Source organism: Phoca vitulina, unplaced genomic scaffold (genome assembly GCF_004348235.1).
Source record: "Phoca vitulina isolate PV1807 unplaced genomic scaffold, GSC_HSeal_1.0 scaffold25, whole genome shotgun sequence".
NCBI lineage: Eukaryota > Metazoa > Chordata > Mammalia > Carnivora > Phocidae > Phoca > Phoca vitulina.
Genome location: NW_022589728.1, coordinates 5,019,377 through 5,039,006, shown reverse-complemented (window position 1 = coordinate 5,039,006; position 19,630 = coordinate 5,019,377). Strand labels below are relative to the sequence as shown.

The window sequence follows — 19,630 nt, the reverse complement described above, 5'->3', positions numbered from 1 at the left end:
GTAAGTATTCATATCTATAGTTTTGGTTTGAAAGCAGTTGATAAGTAGAAATATATGACATGTCTATTTCTCAGTGCTAGTAGTTTATTGATCCTGAATTGCTCAGTTGACTGCAGCAAAAATCAGTGTGGTATAAAATGACGGAAGAAATTAAGTTAGAAAAATTATTTGATGCTATAATTTTTGTTCTATGTAAGTCTATAGTAAATTACAAATAAATAACTTATAATTCTGTATTACTGTCACTTTATTAGTGATAGTAGGGTAATGTTTCATTCATTAAATATCATACAAGTACCTTTTCTAAAAATAGAATGTAAAGATGCTTGGCTTGAGAGAATTCTGTTCTGGAACTGGTTTTATACCTTTGGAGTGATAATTTAATAGATGTGCCCTCTTTATAAAATGAGGGTGATACATGTTAGCATACAAACGACTTTCTTTAAATCATTCAATTACCTTGTTATCACAGAAATACCGTGATCTATTTTGTGATAGGGTTGTGTTTGAGCAATTTCTTTAGAAAACCATTGTTTGGAACTCTTTATTTTGTCTTAGAAGAAACACTGCACAGACTTTTGGTCCTTAGCCTGGCAGGGGAGTCTTCTTGTGTGTAATGTTCCTAAAATTCAGCAATGACAGTACTATGCGGCAAGGGTGTCTTATGCTAAAATTCATGAACTCTTGTGAGTTTATGTAAAATTTGAAGGCATTTATATCTTCCAACTAGTCCTATTTTTAAAGGAAAAAAGCTTTAAAATCTTAGAAACACTAGCTTAGAACTCAGTCACCTTATACAGCAAAGTTTTAGTACAAAACCAGAGTTCCAACTTGGCTTGTTGGGAGTGGGTCTTCCTCACTCATCTCTAGACCCTGGCCATGACCATGGAGGTGAGAAACTTGGGGGTCTGAATCAGAGCTGAGGGCTTCTTCCCAGAGAGTCTTAGGCTTGAGACAGTGCCATGAAGGAAGCAGAGAAGGCCCTGTGCATGTCTGCTGGAGTATATTTTCCTTTTTCTTCCCCTTCTCTGCCCTTTCTCTCCCTCCCCTTGCTCTTTGCTTTTACTCCCCTTGCCTTTGCCAGTGTGTGTCTATCCTCTGGCAAGTGGCACTTTGGTTGAAGAACAGAAAACTGCTGCAAAATCCTCAGTGTTATAGAGAGGGAAGGGGAGGTCTTGTGTATAGGTGTGATTGTAATTGGGTTATTAAAGACCTCAGTTAGGCAGGCTTAAGAGAATTGGAAAATGCTCAGGTTTATTTTGTTCTATAAGTAATTCAGCGTATTTGAGCAAGCTATTTGAATTTTCTGCATCAACTTGCTGAACACCATCCTTTATCTTATTTATGCTTGTCTTTATAAATAATTAAAATTTAATTCACATTTGAATCATTTTTCAAGTGCTTACCGTGTTGGTTCATATTCTGTTTCCAAGAATAACATGTTTGACAGAAATGAAATAGTTTCTAGCCTAAGTTATTTGATAAGAAGTTGGGATTCAATTTTACCATCCTTTTGTGTCTAGTGTTTCTGTCTGTCTGATGATTTGTAGCATGTTAAATGCTTAAGATATGAAATGAATATTTTTTATATTGTTTATTAGAGCTGTAGAATTTTGTTGAATTTATTGAATTCCTATTGTATGTGTTTTGATGTTGAAACAGTGTACACATAAGGACTTTCTGAATACATTTGGACTTAGAAAATATACAAGTACTATTAGTAAAAGCCAGTGTTTAAGGTCTATCATAAGGTCTATTATACGTTAGATAGTAATACATTTCAGGCAGAACACACTCAAGGATGAACCTTGAATCACTGAAGCACCTCTATACAAGTATCTGTGGAGCTCAAGTTTATTGCTGACAAGTGGGCATGGTCCTGGGAAACAGTAAAATATGTCATTATTCAAAGCATTTCTATATTGATGTAATTTAAATATTAAATAATCCATAACAGATAAGTTTGAAGACTGTATATATTTGTGTCTCAGTTTAAAAAAAAAAATTCTAAAATTGTTTCCATATAATTGTAAAATGATTAGATTTCCTTGTATTTCTTGAGTTTTGTTGTTCTGTTATACAGATTTGTTATTCATGAAATGATGAATCATAAAATATGGTGACATGACTGATGTGAATGTTTCTTTATAATCTTCAGTGGTCTTGTTATTTTAGTTAAAATAATCAGACTTTGTAATATAGTTGTTTCTGAAGTGTTGCAACTTATTTTTAAAACAGATTCAGACATTAATAAACTAGTCTGAAAAAATTAGTTCTGGAAATGTTATCTATTCTGGTTTTCAGTAGTGTTCTAAAGTATTAGTTAAATTTTTCAGATGATAAAAGTATCTTGCATACAAAAAGTAGTAAGTACTGGGAAACTTTCATTTTGCATAGAGTAGTGAATGGTTGGAAGCTTAGTAAAGTCGATGTGGAACTCATTGGGCTTCTTTTTTGGTCTTTATATTATTTGGTTTTGGTGATAGAAATTCTAAAGGTATAATAGTTTTCTTTCTATCTTGTGTTTTGATGATTTCTTCGCAATTTTTCTTGATGTTTGTCGATGATATTTTATTTATGGTCAATTTTTTGAATTTGAAAGACTTGTGGAGCAAAGTGATTTTAAAAATCCCATTTCCAAGCAGCTTCATTATATCTAATTGTATACAGGTTATCAAAATACATATATTAATTAACCAAATATAAATAAACTCTGTTAAATTGGTTGCTATTTTTGTATTCCTTAGTACCAGATCATCCTTGATTATGTGTAATGCAGAATAGATAGCTAAAACCTAAACTCTTCCAATCTTACTTATCCTGTTTGTGTGGATCTTTTTTAGTCAGTTCTTTTTTCAGAAGTGTTGTTACATCACTTATGATTTAAATTGCATCTTATATATCTATTGGAGATCATAATGAACTCTAAATATAGTAGGTGGGAAAGAACCTATAAACTCCTCAACCTTAAAATATATATTTAAGGTAAGGTGACCTTTTAAAAAATACAAATGTGTGTTTTTGTGTGTGCTTTATAAAGCAAGCTTGGTTCCTGAGTCTTGAAAGTAGTAGTTCTTCTTTTAGAAGAAAGAATCTTTATTATAATGTATGTACGTTACTTTTCTTTCCATGTATCCATGTTTCCATGTACTCCTGTTATCAGCAAATGAAATAATTTGGAGAGGCTACTCTAAATTTACTGTATTTGGAGATGGGCAGGAAGGGGGAGCTCTCTTGTATGGTTTATCCCTTTGCTCTACCTGTGGTATTTCCAGATTCGCTGAAATTCCCTTATAAAACTGACATTTAATTTCAAAGGTCCTTCTAAACACTGGCAAAACTTTTGCAGCAAAGGACCAAATAGTAACTATTTTGGGCTTCCTGGGCTAAATGATCCCTGTGGCAACTGCTCAGCTGTGCCATTGTAATGCAGAGGCAGCCTTAGCTACCAAGAAAGGGGATGGGCATGGGGTGTTCTAGTAACACTTTATTTACAGAAACATACAGCAGGCCGGATTTGGCTTGTTTGCTGCCCCCTGTTCTGCTCTTCACACAAAAACTCTTCAGAATATGTTTATTTTAGCCCACTCTGATCTAGACAAGTTTTTGGGCCTGGGTTTTAAAGGCCCTTAGGTATCTGGCTTTCATGAGGGCAGAAGTTTGGAGAAGGTCAAATTATAATCAGTATTTGTGCTTGAACAGGAAACAAAATAATCTCTCCAGTTATAGTAACTTGGAAGAGTAAGTCAGTTAAAGTAGCCTGAATTATAAACCTTTACCCTCTAAGTACTTTGCAAATGAGTTGATAATTGGTATAGCATTTGTTTATAGCAATATTTATGTACTTCTATGTGTACGTGTGCATGAGGTTGACTTAGCTCTCTGGAATGCATGCTCTGGAATCTGCCATTTCCTTACAACAGATCAGTCCATCCTCTCTCCCCTCCGTTTCAAGGATACCGTAGCTGACTTTGGAAATATTCTAACATCAGTAGCCAAATGAGTGCAGCATGGTCTGATTTATTTGAAGATTTTCATTCTATTTGAAAAGGGAGGACTTTTGTTTCTATATAGTTTGTCATATAAATGAGTCATGATAGGAGTACTGAAAACAGTAATGAGATAATAAAAAATAATAGCACCTAATATGTATTGTCTCTTCATTAAGTACCACGTACCATTCATTCTGAGTGCTTAGCTCACAGCCCTAGAGGCAATATTGGTATCCACATTGCCCAGGTGGGAAAACTGAGGAATAGACAGGCTGTGACCTCATTAAGCCAGCCTTTTTATTTAGTTCTGATTTAGATATGATGATGTAAACACTGATTTATTCTAACATTTCCTCCCAGCAGTAAGCTACTACCCATGAATTACTATCAAGCAACTTAGCCCCAGATAAAAAAGTTGAAGCAGCACTTTTTCATCATCTCCTTCCCTCAGGTTAGAATTAAGGAATGCTGTTAACATGTTTAAATGCACCATAGCATTTTTATTACAAAGCATACCTACCATGTTCATTAATGAAACTCACCTATGGTATGAGTTACTTTTGAGGGCAGAGATGACTGGGAGAGGCAATGCAGTCCTCCATTTTGGTTGAGGTATAAGTTTTAAGTTAAGTGCAGAGTTAGTATAGTCTTTTGTATTTTAGAAGATTTCTTTAATTGATTTATGGCAGTATCTAGTGGCCTAAGTTTATCTTTAATTATAGGTTCATTTTTCATGTAATTTGATTTGCATTGGAAAAATTAAATGCTTCTATATCCTGTCAATTTTATCACTAGAGTAATCCTGCTTTATCTTTAAGAGAATTATGGCATACTTGAAGTAGTTTTGCTATCTACAAATACATATTGAACATTATTTCAAAATATTTCTCAGATATTTGAATGTTTTGATACACCAATAATGTTCAGATGGTAGTTTTATAACAGTTACTACAGGTTGGTAAACAGTTTTTAATCATGACAAACATTCAAATGGTGGTACAGAAATGCTTGAGAATAGTCATCAGGGCTATTTATCAGTTAAATATTTTAACATCAATGAGAAATGGCATGGGGAAAAGGTGGATGGCTTCAAAGATATTGTTAGGAGAATAAATTATTGTTGAAATACTGAAGGCTCACTTTTATGTGATGTACCTGCACATTTCCTATAAAGTATTTAGAGATTGTTTTTGATCCTCTGGATTTTCCTAAAGCTTCATTCAATGGAAGAACACTGTATGTACTTACTCTTAACACTTTGCTTTAAATAATGCTTGAATTATTCTGAGATGAGTTTGGTGCAGTTGGAAGGGAAAACACTTGAAAAGGTAACGTCTTCGATTTTTTGAATTTTACTTTGCTTAATTATTGATTTAAGAGTTTTTGAATGGTATAACTGCATTTGGAGATCAAGAGATAATGTTTCCATGGATTTTCTTCCCAATGGAAAGTTTTGAAGTTGTGTCTTGTTTAAACTAAGTAGTCATAGCTCTTAAAACCCAAAATGTGTATTTTGACAGTGTTTTAAGAAAAAGAGGTTTCTCTGATTCATTTGGCAGATTGTTTTGGATGAGATATGAGAACAAGGTAGGATTCTCTCCTATGACCTTGAAATCCTTTATTCCATTGGAATAATTGTCTAAACTTTCAATGACAGCATCCTGTGGCACATGATAAACTAGGTGTGCAAATTGTCAGCCCCCACTTCAACAGTGTATTGAAGGGGAATGTTGTTTTTTCTACTCTCAGTCAGCTCCTAGACCTAGACTATCCGTCTAAGAGGGAAGCTGCAGGGCAAGGCTAGGTCACCCTGATCTCCTAGCAGCTTATCAAAAGAATTATATGGGCAAGTTGGCAAGGTCCCTGCTGTGAAGGAAATCACCTGTCCGTCTCCAGACGAAGATATTCCAACACGCACCTATAAAGAAAACCACTGCTAAGGTAAGTGATGAGAATCCCGGTGTTATTTTGGGCAAGTGTTCATGTTGTAAACCAAGATAATATGTGCTCTACATTTTTCCACAAATGATTTCTAGTGTACATTTTAGTAAGAGTGTGCCTAATATTTTTCCCTCTGCATAAGAGAGTCTAAAAACAGTTACTAGATTTTCAGATTTAAATCAACAAACGATTATATAAGTCTAACGTGAATCAATTTGTAGTTATTACACACATTTCAGAACTGTTTATTTATTTTGTATACAGATAAGTTATATTGTTAGGTATAATTCAGTGTAATTTAGGAGTGTGAGTCCTCTCCATCTGGGAAATTGTGTTTTGGAAATTTTCTTCAAAGAATAAAAGTGATTGCTCCTTTTCATTTTACTGACAGACATAAAATTTTAATGAACTTTCTTAAATTAAGAATAAAAATTAGGTCAAGCACATGTGAATCATACTCTTATGAATAAAATAATAACCACATAGGAAATGCCATTTTGGTATACCTGTTGCCTTCCCCACCCCCTCTCAGGTTTTGTATAGTATGTGGTTGATGTGAAAAAATGGAATTTGGATTTTCCTATTCACTATTTTTAACCTAGATTTTATGTATAGATCTATAAATAGTGTAGTGCTTTTTTGTGATAAACTGAAAACTTCTGGTTAGTTTATTGCTGAAGTCTTCCAGATTATACACAAGTTGTATTTGTGGTTTAAAATATGTCCTTTGCCTCTGTAGAGGTTTGTGGAAACCTAGGTGAGTTGCAGCTTTCAGAAGATAGTAAAAGCCTACGGAAGAAAATGTTTATTTTCCTGTCTACATTGGAAGACTGAGTAGGAGTTGTAATTTACTTTGGTAACATGGTAGCCATCATTCAGTTGTTTAGTTCTTTGTAAATATTGGCATGAGTGTGATCTGACATGAGTAGGAGCATATCCATAAACATTGGCCTAAACATTTTTAATCATAGACTTTCTCAAACAATATTGTTAGCCCTGGAATTGGCATGGGTTTATTTATGTGAAATGCTATTAATAAAATAAGCCATAGTTATTAGAATACAAAATGTCTAAGTAAGATCCTCAACTGTGTACCTAGTTAGAAATACTAAAGCTCATCTCTAAGTCCTTTATCAGGAAAAATAATCCATTACCCATTTATATATATGTGTGTGTGTGTGTGTGTGTGTGTATGTGTGTGTATACACACGCATATATATATAACATATATATATATAATAATAATATGCAATTTGAGAATTGTTTTGTATTCTTTACTGATGTGAAGGATTCATGTATTACTGGTAGAAAAGATCAACTCATAGTTACAATAAGGAATCACCAGATAGGACAGTATCTCTGGTAGATGTTTTTCTTAATAACCACTAAATTGGTAGTGTTACAGTTTTTCTGTGAATTTTCTACTATGTTCTAGATATTTTAGTGCCAACATTTAAAAATATACAGTGTTCTCCCCAATGTTACTTAGGTCCTTGAAGTTTTACTATATTGTATCTAAAAATAGTCTAATCCTTTGGAACATCTCAAGTTCGATTAACTTTTCAGATTTGAGTATTCTATTAAAGGAGATTAATTGACTATGTTAAATGAAAGTGTAAAGATCCCATATGTATTTGTTAGAAATATATGTTCCATTTACACTAGTAGAAATTGATAGATTTAGAGATCTGATTTTCAGTATAATGATCCTTTGTTTTACTCCCTAAATGGAAGCAAATATACTTGTTTTGATCTGCATTACTGGGGAAGAAAGCATTAAGTTGTTTCCTAAAATTATGGTGGCTTATTTAAGATCTTCAGAAAGGCCCAAAAAAGTGCCTTTCAGTTATAGGGCAGTTGATTTATTCATTAAAGACAAAGATTTTTTTTTAATTATTTGAGTTTTTCTTTTTTTTTGCATTTTGAGAAAAACTGTATTCTGTAGCATGAAGTTATGGCTTTTTATAGTGATTAATTTAGTAAAACAAAGACCATCATATTGATATAGAAAGTGTCATAGGCACATATTTTTTCTGTAACTTTCTGGGCAAGTTTCTCTTCTAGTCCTGAGGTTTTTTGGGGTTTATGTTCAAAGTTGACAGGTGGAAAAGTTGAGAAAACATTTGTTTTTTATGTGGTTCACTCAGTAAATGTATTTTGAGGACTGTAATAGGTAATGGAGATACATTTAAAATTCAGAAGAAATATTCACAGACATAGTAGGAAAACCAGGAGAATGTTTCAAAGGGAAGATTGTGTTAAGGAGAAAGTATTTGCAGCTCTTAGTTACAGGTGATAAGTAGAAGGGTATTTCTTTAGTATCTTCAGTTTGTGTGGCTGTTGAAATACACACACACACACTCACACTCACCCACTCCTACACACATAAATATAAAAGAAATATTGAGCTATTTTATATTTATTTTGGACTAAATCTTTGAAATCCCATGTGAATTTTATCCTTACAGTACATTTTGATTTGGACTAGCTGCATTTTAAAGGCTCAATATCCACATGTGGCTAGTGACTACCATCTTGGCTACCATGTGGCTCTAGATTGTCCTGTCTCATCGTTCAGATCTTGACATTTCTCAGGGAATCTTTCTCTGATTCCCCAGGTCTGTCCATTTCCTTTCACCCTCAGTCTTATGGACTCCTATTCCTTTCCTTTAGAGCATTTATCGTGGTTGTAAATCTTTATTACTGCGATTCTTTGATGCTCATCTCTTCCACTAGATGTAGGCATGAGTGTTTCCCATTGTATCTTCAATCTTTATACACAACTGGTGCTCAGTAAGTAATATTTCGTTTAGTGAACTGTGCTTATTAGTAGTATAAGGAAATTTGACCAGAATCACACATCTGATTTTAAAATCAGGCACTAAATTCTCTTTAATTAATTTTGCCGGGATGAGGACATATAAAATACCACTAATCTGAGAAATGGTTTTAACTGTAAGTTGTTTACTTGCAGGGGTGTTGTCCTAGGTAGTAGTTCTGTAAGCTAAAGTAGAAACAAGTAGAAAGCTTTTAAAACCATAAGTGTATTTTTGAGTTGATTTAACAGACTTGATAAAAGAGGTTTTAATAATTTAATTTTTAAAATATAAATTCCCTGCTCATATTCATCCTGAAAATAAGACTGACTTAAATTATCATAAAATTAAATTATTTAAGATGAATTTTTATAAGAATAAATATTTTTAGATAGACTTCATTGAAAATAGTCTAACTTTTTCATTTTAAAGAATGCTTACTGTGACTTTGGTAGAATGATTAAACCACATGATCCACATTATCTTATTAGTTAAAAGTCAAGAAATTATATTTTGGCCATATTTTAGACAATCATAGGTTGTACCAGAGTCTTGAGTTTAAAAGGAATTTAAGCATGATCCCCAACTTAGGTAAGTTTACACTTCCTGTGTACTATGCAAGTAGAAAGAATGAGATACTGTTAAAATAGAGTTGGGTAAGATTTCAGTACTAAAACTGATATTTGAACTGTATCTTGAAGGGATAGTAGGCATTTATCAAGGGAAGAGAGGGAAGGGTATTTCAGTCAAAGGAACAGCATATACACAGATACAGGGTTTCGAAACATTTTGCAATAGTTCCACTAAGCAACTAGAAGCAGACACAGTTGACCCTTGAACAACATGGGTTTAAACTGTGCGGGACGGCTTAAATGCAGATTTTTTTTATGGTACAGTACTATAAATATGTTTTCTCTTATTTTCTTAATATTTTCTTTAGCTTACTTTATTGTAAGAATCCAGTATATAATACATGTAACATACAAAGTATGTCTTAGTCAACTGTTTATGTTATCAGTAAGGCTTCCAGTCAACAGTAGGTTATTAGTAGTTAAGTTTTTGGGGAGTTGTAAGTTATACTCAGATGTTCCAGGGAGGAGGTCAGCACCCCTAACCTCTGCCTTGTTCAAGGGTCAACTGTAATTCAGTCTGGCTACAGCATAGTATGGGGTGGGGGTGGGGGAGGCAGAACCAGGAGATGAATCTGGCAGAACAACTTGATGGTAGGGTCATAAAGAACCCCATGTGGTACTCTAAGGGAGCTTCACCCTGTCCTTTGCAGTAGGGAGCAAAATAATGGAAGAGAGTCCTGAAAAGTGTGAGCAGCAAGGAGACAATTACAGTGAAAGAAATAATGGGACATGGACTACCTTAGTGTGGGGGTGTTGAAAAGAGAGTATACACTGATGATTCACCCCACCCCAACCCCTCAACCCTTCCCACCCTACCCCTGCCCCTCCACTAAGAAGACAGGATACTGAAGACAGGACATAATTCTGGTAAACTTTTCCTTAAATATTAATGAAGATGATGTGTCTGTGTTTTAGTGAATTTTAATGGAAACTTGTTATGTAATAAGTCTATTAATTACTAAAGGACAGGATATGTTTTACAAAGTAGAAATGATTATGATTCAATCAGTGTCATTTTTCACTGCATGCCGAAACTTTTAACATAAATTATTTCATCCTCAAATAATAGCCTGATTTTGCTGTGTGGTCATATTAACTTTAATCAACTTAGATGTAAAAGGATATTTCGTGAATTAGTTTTTTAAAAGATTATATGTTTTATTAGGGCATTGGGGTTTTAATGTTATATATTAGAAACTATTTTCTGATTTGTTAAAATTTAAGGAATAAAGTAGAAGTCTAAATAGGGTAGTTTGTAAAAGCATAACTATATACCATGAACCAACACTGTAACCAGGAGCAAGCGGCCTGGATATGATGCCTTTGCTTTGAAACCACATCTCCTTTTGTTGCATAGGGAGATCACAGGGGCCAAAGCAGCAGTTACATCCTGTCACAGCCCTGCTAAAATCTATTAGGAAAATCTCCCTAATCTTAGTGGCTGCTAAGGTGTGTGGTCAGGACATTGGTGTCTTTTCCTGACAAAGCTTTCCGCTGTTAGCCATAGCAAAAATATCAAACAGAGATGAATACTGCATGAGCCCTTCCCATTGTCACTGGCCTGTCAGCTTTTTTTGGAAAGGGCAGTGGAAGGTGAATCTTTTCTTGTTTGCTTGACCCTTGTGATTCTCATCCTTAGTATGTATCATTTGTGGGGTATCACAAGATTGGTATCATGAAGGGCTTTTCATTATGTTCATTTTTTTAAGCCCTAAGTTGAGGTTTCAGTATGGCAAAAAATAGGTTAATGTTTTGAAAACATGTGCACTATAGTAAAACAATATATCTGATCAGTTAAACTTCATAAATATGATATTTAAATCAAATTTCATAATGACATTTTATCCTAAAATTTTGGTAACTTCGTTATTTCAAAGAACTGAATTTTGTTAAATTTTTTAGATCTAATCTTTTGTTTAAATGAATTAAAATGTATTTGTTTTTTCGTGCAGATTTGAGTTCTGTGAACCTGCATTTGTGGTTGGTAATTGCCTCCAGATAGCATCTGACAGTCATCAGTATGATCGAATTTATTGTGGAGCTGGTGTCCAGAAAGACCATGAAAACTATATGAAAATATTACTGAAAGTTGGAGGCATTCTAGTCATGCCTATAGAAGATCAGGTAACTTCTGTCCTTTGCTTAAACACAGTAGTTGAGGGTGGGAAATATAATCAGTGAAAAGTACATTGTGATTTTTAGAGAAGTACGCTTTATAGATCTATCTATCACCTATCATCTATCTATCTATCTGTCTATATAAAACAACTTGAAATGGATTCTTAATTATTGAACCAAAAAAAAAAAGTATAGAAGAAATCCTTTATACTAAGATTTGAAGAGACTTGGTCTTTCACCAGAGCTTAGCTAATACCTATGTGGTGTTTGCCAAGTTGCTTCCTTACAATACAGTCTCTTTACCTGGAGCTTTTTAATTGAATGTGATGATCTTTACTAGCTGCTCAATTTCTAACATTCTTTAGTTCTTTGAACATATAAAAAAGAGAATCTATTTGAGATTTGGTTTGGACTGCTTAAATCCATTAAAGAAAAAGTAAATGTTTAAATCTTCATTTAGTACTACATAGACTCATTTGAAAATATTTTTCAGCAATTTTCCTGCCCTGGTTTAGAATTATTAGGTATAATAAATATATGAAATACTGAGGTATTCAGAAAATGGATGGGTCTTTCAAAAGGAAATTACTTTAAAAATGCATTTCAAAAAAATCTTTAGTATTCATATTAACCTAAGTTTGAGATGTTTAAAATGCCTTGTGTTTTATACAGTAGAAGATAAATTGTGTAAGACAACTGGGACCTTGCCTGATCATTTCAGAGTTTATAATCCTAGGGGGTCCCTTAACATCACAGCATGTTATTTGCGGCTCAGTAGATTTCGCCATTACCATGCACTGTGCTCTGTGGCAAATTGTTTGTCAGTTATTAAAAAGACATAATATAAAAACATTCATTAAAAAACATTCCTAGAAAAATGTTGTTACTTGAATGCTTCCACAGTTGAGACTCCCAGATGAGCAATCTTCTGTTTTCTGTTAAAGATACATTTTCAAACATTTAAGATATGGCTTCCCAGGGGTATTTTATTAAATATTAATTATATACTATTCTGCTAATGTCAAATATAATGCACTGATTTTTATAATAGAAATTGGAGATATTAATTCAACTTGATCAAACAATGTACTGAGCTAATATTTTTTTCCAAGGACTGGGGATGGGTTTTTGCCAGGTAGGTAAAACTTCTAATCCTCTTGTGATTAATTACATTTATTTGTGAAATACTAATTTGGGATTAGAATTAGAATCTGCATTTTATTACTATCATGGAAGACCATGAAGTTGACTCTTTGGTACAGTAATGAGAACATGGTTTTATTAATACCGTGCTTTAACCATCAGCTGAGCCTATGTGAGACATATATTTTGGGAGCCACAGGCAGGTATGGGTTGGAATAAGACCCCTAGAAGCTATCAGAGCCCAAATATAACATGATGAATCACTTGACCATATTTGGATATTTTATTTACATGGACTAATCTTTCTTGAGCTGCAAATATTTGTCGTTCCTTCTCTATTATTTTATGGTAAGTATTCAAAGGAAAGTAATTTGGTTGCATTCAAATACAAGTGATATAGCAACCACTGGCATTTATTCCGTTAAAACAAAATTGTGACTGTAAGGCGATCACATTTCCAGGATTAAGCTATTCTGTTTCTGTTTTTCTCTCTAAATAGTTAACACAAATTATGCGAACTGGACAAAACACTTGGGAAAGTAAAAACATCCTTGCTGTTTCATTTGCTCCACTTGTACAACCAAGTAAGAATGATAATGGCAAACCAGATTCTGTAGGACTCCGTAAGTAATCATTGGTCCTTTCTGATTGAAATGTGACTTAGATTGTTCAACTCTTATGCTTGGGGTTTAATGGACTATATAATTATGAAGAATTAAATAAATAGGCAGTAATATATTCAATAGATTTATTCAACTTTTTTATGGAGGCGGGTTAAAGCCCCTACCTTGCACCAGGTGCTGTTAGCTTCCTTCATGGACATATGAAAAGAAGGGGCAGGTCAAAGAAAACGTGAATTTATTATAGTTGTGAATTTATTAATTATATTAAATTTGTTGGCATTTTCTATGCAGAAGGACAGCAAACGCAAAAACCTTTATTTGGGCTGAAAAGAGCTTGGTTGTTCCAAGACCAGAAATAAGTTTCAGTGTAGTTGAAGCTCATTGGCTAGAGTGTAGAAGATTGATTATATGAGACTTTTCTTATACTCAAAGGGAAAATCAGTGTTGGCATGGACAGAGTTGTTTGAAGGTAGAAAAACAGTAGACTACGTGGAAGATGGTGGTAGAGAAAAAAGGAGTATGTAAAATTTTGCCTTGAATAGCTAGCTGAGTGATGGTACCATTTATTGCTGTTTGCAAGACTGGCAATGGAATATTTTGGAAATAGGTGTAGGAAGATCAGATATTTTATTCTGGCCATGTTTGAGTTGGCATGCACAGATCAGGTAGTCGAGTAGGGTGTGAGGGAGGTATAAATTGAGAATCCTCAATGTAAAAATGGCATTTTAAGCTATAAGAATAGATGAGAGCACTTGGGGGAGAGTGAGGAGAGGTGTTTGTGTTAGAAACGAAGAAAAAATGTTTCAAGGAGAGGGGAGTGATCCACTTACTGCAGCTGAAAGACGAAAAAGAGGTGAGAGTAGTATTAATAGGTTTGTGATTTACCGTGATCTTGGAAATCAGTAAATAAAGTTCTGTACCAAAAATGAACTTTACCATGGTAGACTTCTTCCTTTAATTTGCTTTTTAAATGAATTTATTTCAGAGGAACCTGGATTTATATTTAATTTTATTTTCATTTCATTTTACCCTCTTTTGAACTTTATGATTTTTGTGGCCTGTTTTTCCCTGTTCAGGTTCTTAACTAATGGAGAGATGAACTTGGCGGGGAGATAGCTAGGAATTGAAATGTCAGTTTTATCACCTACCAAAGTAGGTGGGGGGAATATGGCTTAGGTCTGCATGTTAAACTGTTTTCTCCCTCCTTTTTCCAAACATTAGAATTACAGGTTATTTATGACAATTTTCTTTAACCTATCATAACTGGTTAGAGAGTCCTAAAGAGAAGTAATGAAAACAATGCTGTGACACTGTTTGGTCTTGACAATGGCCTAACTTAACCATTAGCATGATGTGTACCTATAGAGATATAGAAGTGTCCTTACAGAGGGCCCTGTAGATTTCTGTGCATCAGCCATTTAGGTGTTTTTCTTTCTAACAGACACTGTTGTAGCCTGAGCATTCCTCTTCATCTGACAGTTTTCCTACTTTAGTGTCCTTTAGAAGAGTGTAGGTTGTAAATGTGGTTTTACAGTGACATAGTTATGAATGGCATGGATGATGATATGTTATAAATGGGTAATTTTCATTCTCAGTTTAAGGATGTCAATACATTTAGATCTAGGTAGTTCCTTGGTTGGGTTGATCGACATGACTGTGAATGTAGAGTAGGGATAAATTTGGTTAAAAAGGATAAAATGGAAGACTAGCCTAAATTAAAAAAAAAATTCATCATGCCTCTAAAGTATTTACAGGTGAAATGATCTAACTTTTCATCAGAATAATGTGGTGGGGATGGAAATAGGAAATGGCAGTGTTGATGAAGGAAGATTAGCTAGAAGAGATGGTTGTTGAAGCTGAGTGTCCGGTACATGGGGTTCCTTATACTATTAATTCTCTTGTGTATACTTGAAAGTTTCTATAATAAAAAGAAAAAAAAAATTATCAGCTCCCAATAGGAATTTATAAAAATGAGTCAGGAATTGTGATTTTGTAAAAAAATAAAAGCTTCACTATGAATAATTTTCACAGAATGAAAAATGTTCTGAAAATATTGTTTGTCAAAATTTAATAAGATGTTTGGAGAATAAAACAAGTTTCCTCTTCTGTTAAAATTGCTTTCTGTTTAGAGAACATTATTTCATTAATTATAGGGGGTTAAAATAAGAAAGAATGTTAGCAAAAAAAAAAAAACCAACTGAAAACATACACGTGCAAATCTTTTGCCAAATATATTTTGTGGCTGTGAAATTGCCCACATAAATAGTTACTAAATGTAATTATCACTTTTCCTCAGGTTTATTTATCTCTACTTTTGATTCAACTTAAAGTCCTCTTTCTTTTTTTGGGGGGAGGTATACAAACTGCTTTAACTTCAGGGTAGGCCCTTTAGAAAGGGGTGAAAGGAAAAAGGAAAAAACTCTATACCAACTAAAGGAAAACTGTTTCCTCTACACACCACCCATTGAACACTTCTTTCTGTATTCCAGATGTGTGGGTTTTTCCACACCAAGCAATTCTCCAATTCTTTGCGGACACCAGCTAGGTGTCCTGTGATCTAACTCCATTCTGACACTAACCCGTGTTAGCATAGACCCTAAAGGTTAAAGGGCTCTACCCCACAAGGCTGCCCCCTCCTCCTCCAGCTGGAGACACCAATCACAAGTACAGGTTTTCATCTGTGTTTCTGACCACCTGGCTATAAATCAGAAACTCCCATGACCCCTTTCTAGAGTTTGATAATTTGTTAGAGCGGTTCACAGAACCCAGGAAAACAGTTTACTTACTAGATACCAGGTTTATTATCAAAGGATCCAACACAGAAACAAAAACAGATGGAATTGACATATGAAGGGTTTATGTTCATCAGCCCAGAAGCTCTCTGAACCCTTTCAGTTAAGGCTTTTTATGGAGGTTTGATTGATTAAATCATTGGTCATTTATGATTAATTCAACCTCCAGCCCCTTTTCCCTTCCCAGAGGGTGCTAGTGAAAGCCCCAATCCTCCAAGCACATGGTTGGTTCCCCTGGCAACTAGCCCAGCATCCTCAGGGGCTTACCAAAAGTCACCTCATTAACGTAAACTCAGGTGTGGTTGGAAGGAACCTGTTATGCTCTTATCACTTATGTAATTCCAAGTGTTTTCAGAGCTCTGTGTCAGGAATGGGAAGCCAAATGTATATTTCTTGTTAATAAATCACAAGGGACAAAAGAAACTTCAGAAATTGTGGCACTAACCCACCTTGAGCTATATAAAGTTGCTGTTTTTGTCGGCTAAAAAATGACCCCAAATCATCACTTTTGTGAGTTTGACCTAAATATAATGCCCTTTTCAATCTTTGTTAATAAATAAAAATGGAAGTGCTGACTGCTAGGTTCCTATGAAATCTTTATAGAGATTACCTTTTGGGAAACGAATAGAGCTTACACGTGTGTGTGTTAGAGATAACCTTAATTATAATTTTGGAGTGAAAGCCTTAATTCAAAATAAAAATTTAAAAGCAGTCAGGATTAGCATTGTCTAGTCCACTAAATCCTTATCTCATAACTGGAAGCATTAGAAACAAGGGAGTGTTGAAGAATAGAAAATATGGGGACTTTTGAATAGCTAGGGCTGAGAATTAGCTAAAAGTTTTTGTATCATTCAGAAAAACTTAAATGCAGCTCATGTGGGTACTATTTTAGGACTTAAGGGAAGTCTGAATCTTTTCCATTGTGGATCTAGTTGGTTCTTTATGAAGTTCAGGTATTCTGACAGTTTAGGATTGAAAGCTTCATCATTCTAACAGTGTCCTTGGAATAACAGTGTTGCAGAGGAGGAACATAATTAAGGTGTGAAAAGAGAGTACCAAAAATGTAAGAGAGGTTCAAGAATAAAGACTAGCCAAAAAGACTAATTATAGCTCTGTTTCTTAGCTCTTATAATTCCCAAAACTCTTCTATAGGTTTATTCTCCACCAGCTTCCCCTGCCCCTGCTTTTTCAGAGCTTCCTCAGGCATAGGCCTTTCTTCTCTGTCTATACTCCCTCTTAGGTGCTCAGGGGGAGGCTGATGGCTCCCAGTTTCTGTCCCCAGCCTGAGTCCCAGAGGCATGATTCAGCTGTTTGTGGTTGGGCAGGAGCATGGACTGTGCAGTTAAACGCCCACGTTCAGGTCCCAACTCATGTCACTTATAAATTATGACTTCTGTGACCGGGATCAAGTTATTTTACCTCTATCTCCTTCCTTTTCCTCTTTTAGTGTGAAGTGTGTTATTGCCTGTAACATGCTGAAATGGTGATCAGTATATCTCTGTTGTTTTTCTTCCTGAAATCTCCATTCAGGAAATGTAACAGACATTTCAGATTTCATAAAGAACAAAATTGTGATTTTCTTCTCCCCAACTACTCTTCCTCTTTTTTATGTCAATAATTGACCATTAGCACCTGCCTAGTTGCTAGGGCCAAAAATTCTCCTACATCTAATCCCCGTTCATCCTGTCTTCAAAATATGTTACAAATTTGTCCCCTTCTCTACGTCTTTACTGCCACCCTCCCTTACTCCCATCTGCATCAGAGCGTGGTCAGATCTCAGGTGGATTACTGGAGTGTTCCCTCTCTTTATGATCCATACTCCATAGAGGAGCCTGAGTGCCATTTCCATTGCATTATGACCCTGCTTTTTAAAAACCTTAAGTAGCTGCGTGGCCAATACAAGGCACATTTTTTACCAAGGCCTGCAAGATCAACCCATGATCGTACCTCTTACCATTTTCTTCCTGCTCTAAACTTCATCTGTACTAGCCTTCTTTCAGCTCCTTGAACATGCTGAGCTCATTTATCTCTTAGGGCTTTGCTATTTCCTCTGCCCCAAGATATTTACATGTCTGTTTCCTCATATCATTTAGATCTTAGCCCAGGCATGACTTCCTCAGGGAGACCATTTGGACTACCCAATCAGAAGTAGCTGTACCCCCATGTTACTTTCTATGCCATTGGTGTTTTTTCTCCTATCCTCTTTTTCATAATTATTTTTTATCGACCCCCTCCCCCAAATATAAAATCTCCATAAAAGCAAGGACTTACTTAGTCTGAAGCATCCACTATATGTAAGTGAGTTCTTTAATAGTAGGTGGCATATAGTTTAACACATAGGTGTTGAGTGAATGTTAAACAGCTTAAACAGTTTGGGGAGGTAGGCAGAGCAGGTGATATTTTACACATTTTAACATATAAGGGATGAGATCTCACATGTTTTTACTTACTAGTGTTCACAAAACCCCATCATTGGCAGAAGCAGGACTTGAACTCAAAATGTTCTGTATGGTTTCAGTTTCCATCTCATATAGTTGGGGGCAGGCCCAGGCAGTAGAACAAACAGTTTCTAACTAAACATGCCCGGTCTGGCTCTTTGGAATTCTTTTCTAGTTCCGGTTTCAGTAGGGAGTTGAAAAAAGACAGTTTGAAGAAAAGGTTTTGTAGTGGGCCACTTAGGTATGTGCTAAGGGATCTTTGAATCAGTCTGAGAAGTCTCCCATGCTGGAGTTAAAAAACAATAAAAATAAATAAAACAAACTTATCTCCTGCAGAGTGTTTCTAATTTGTGGTAAGGTCTGGTGTTCAGAACACAGGAAGCACTCTGAGCCTTGGACAGGATGGTGCACTGTGCGGGCCTAGTGCCTACAGGGCCCTGTGAGGAGCACAAAGAGGAACACTGTAAGCTCACTCCTGGAGCTTAGAGTCTGGCAGTAGAGACCACATACCAAAGAGTTACTAAAGAAGGCAGGATTTCATAGGTATAACAAAAAAGTTTGCAAGGGGAGTATCCAGAAAAGAGTACCAAAAGTAAAGAAAGAAAAAATAGTGAAGATTTTTTAATGCTGTTTAAACTGGAGGAGGGTTATGTTTTATTTTGTTTAGGCATTTGAGAGGGATCCTTGATGACAGTTTTATTTCCGCAGGGATGGAAACTTAGTGGGACTAGAAAATTAATTTCTCTATGTATAAAGTATTGGAACAGGCTACAAAGAAGAGTGTGTGTTCTAGGGCTTATGCGTTCATAGGTCTGTGGGAGAGGGAGTGAAATGACAGACCCGATAGGGTACAACTGTGATGTGTTTGATAGAAGTAAACATCAATAACTTAAGGAAATCTGTGGTGTGTTTTTGGGTTATTGTTTACAGCATGATTTGTGGTGGCCCTTTGCCTATGAACCAGTTCTACTCACTGATTTACAGAGAAAAACTGTGTGTGTGTGTGTGTGTGTGTGTACGTGCATGAGTAACAGCTCTAAAGCTCCGACTGAGGCAGCAGTTCAAATGTTGCCTTTATTAGAGTTTTTGGAATAGATCGTTCTCATATGGTTTTCAACATCAAAAAGTATAAGAA

At 35.1% G+C, this 19,630-nt stretch overlaps 1 protein-coding gene across 6 annotated transcripts in view; it reads left to right on the top strand.

Moving 5' to 3' along the window:
• Positions 1-19,630, top strand: part of PCMTD1 (protein-L-isoaspartate (D-aspartate) O-methyltransferase domain containing 1) — a 63,412-nt gene that overhangs the window by 40,228 nt on the left and 3,554 nt on the right. For 4 of the 6 annotated variants that reach the window (XR_004301451.1, XM_032421578.1, XM_032421576.1 and 1 more), the window contains 2 exons: positions 11,334-11,505; positions 13,142-13,265. Coding sequence is in view for 5 of the 6 variants with exons in the window: in XM_032421576.1 (XP_032277467.1) it covers positions 11,334-11,505; positions 13,142-13,265 (296 nt within the window). In the remaining variant the exon portion in view is untranslated. Of the gene's footprint in view, positions 1-12; positions 5,934-11,333; positions 11,506-13,141; positions 13,266-19,630 lie in introns of those variants that run through there. The other 2 variants (XM_032421580.1, XM_032421579.1) reach the window with 2 other exon arrangements.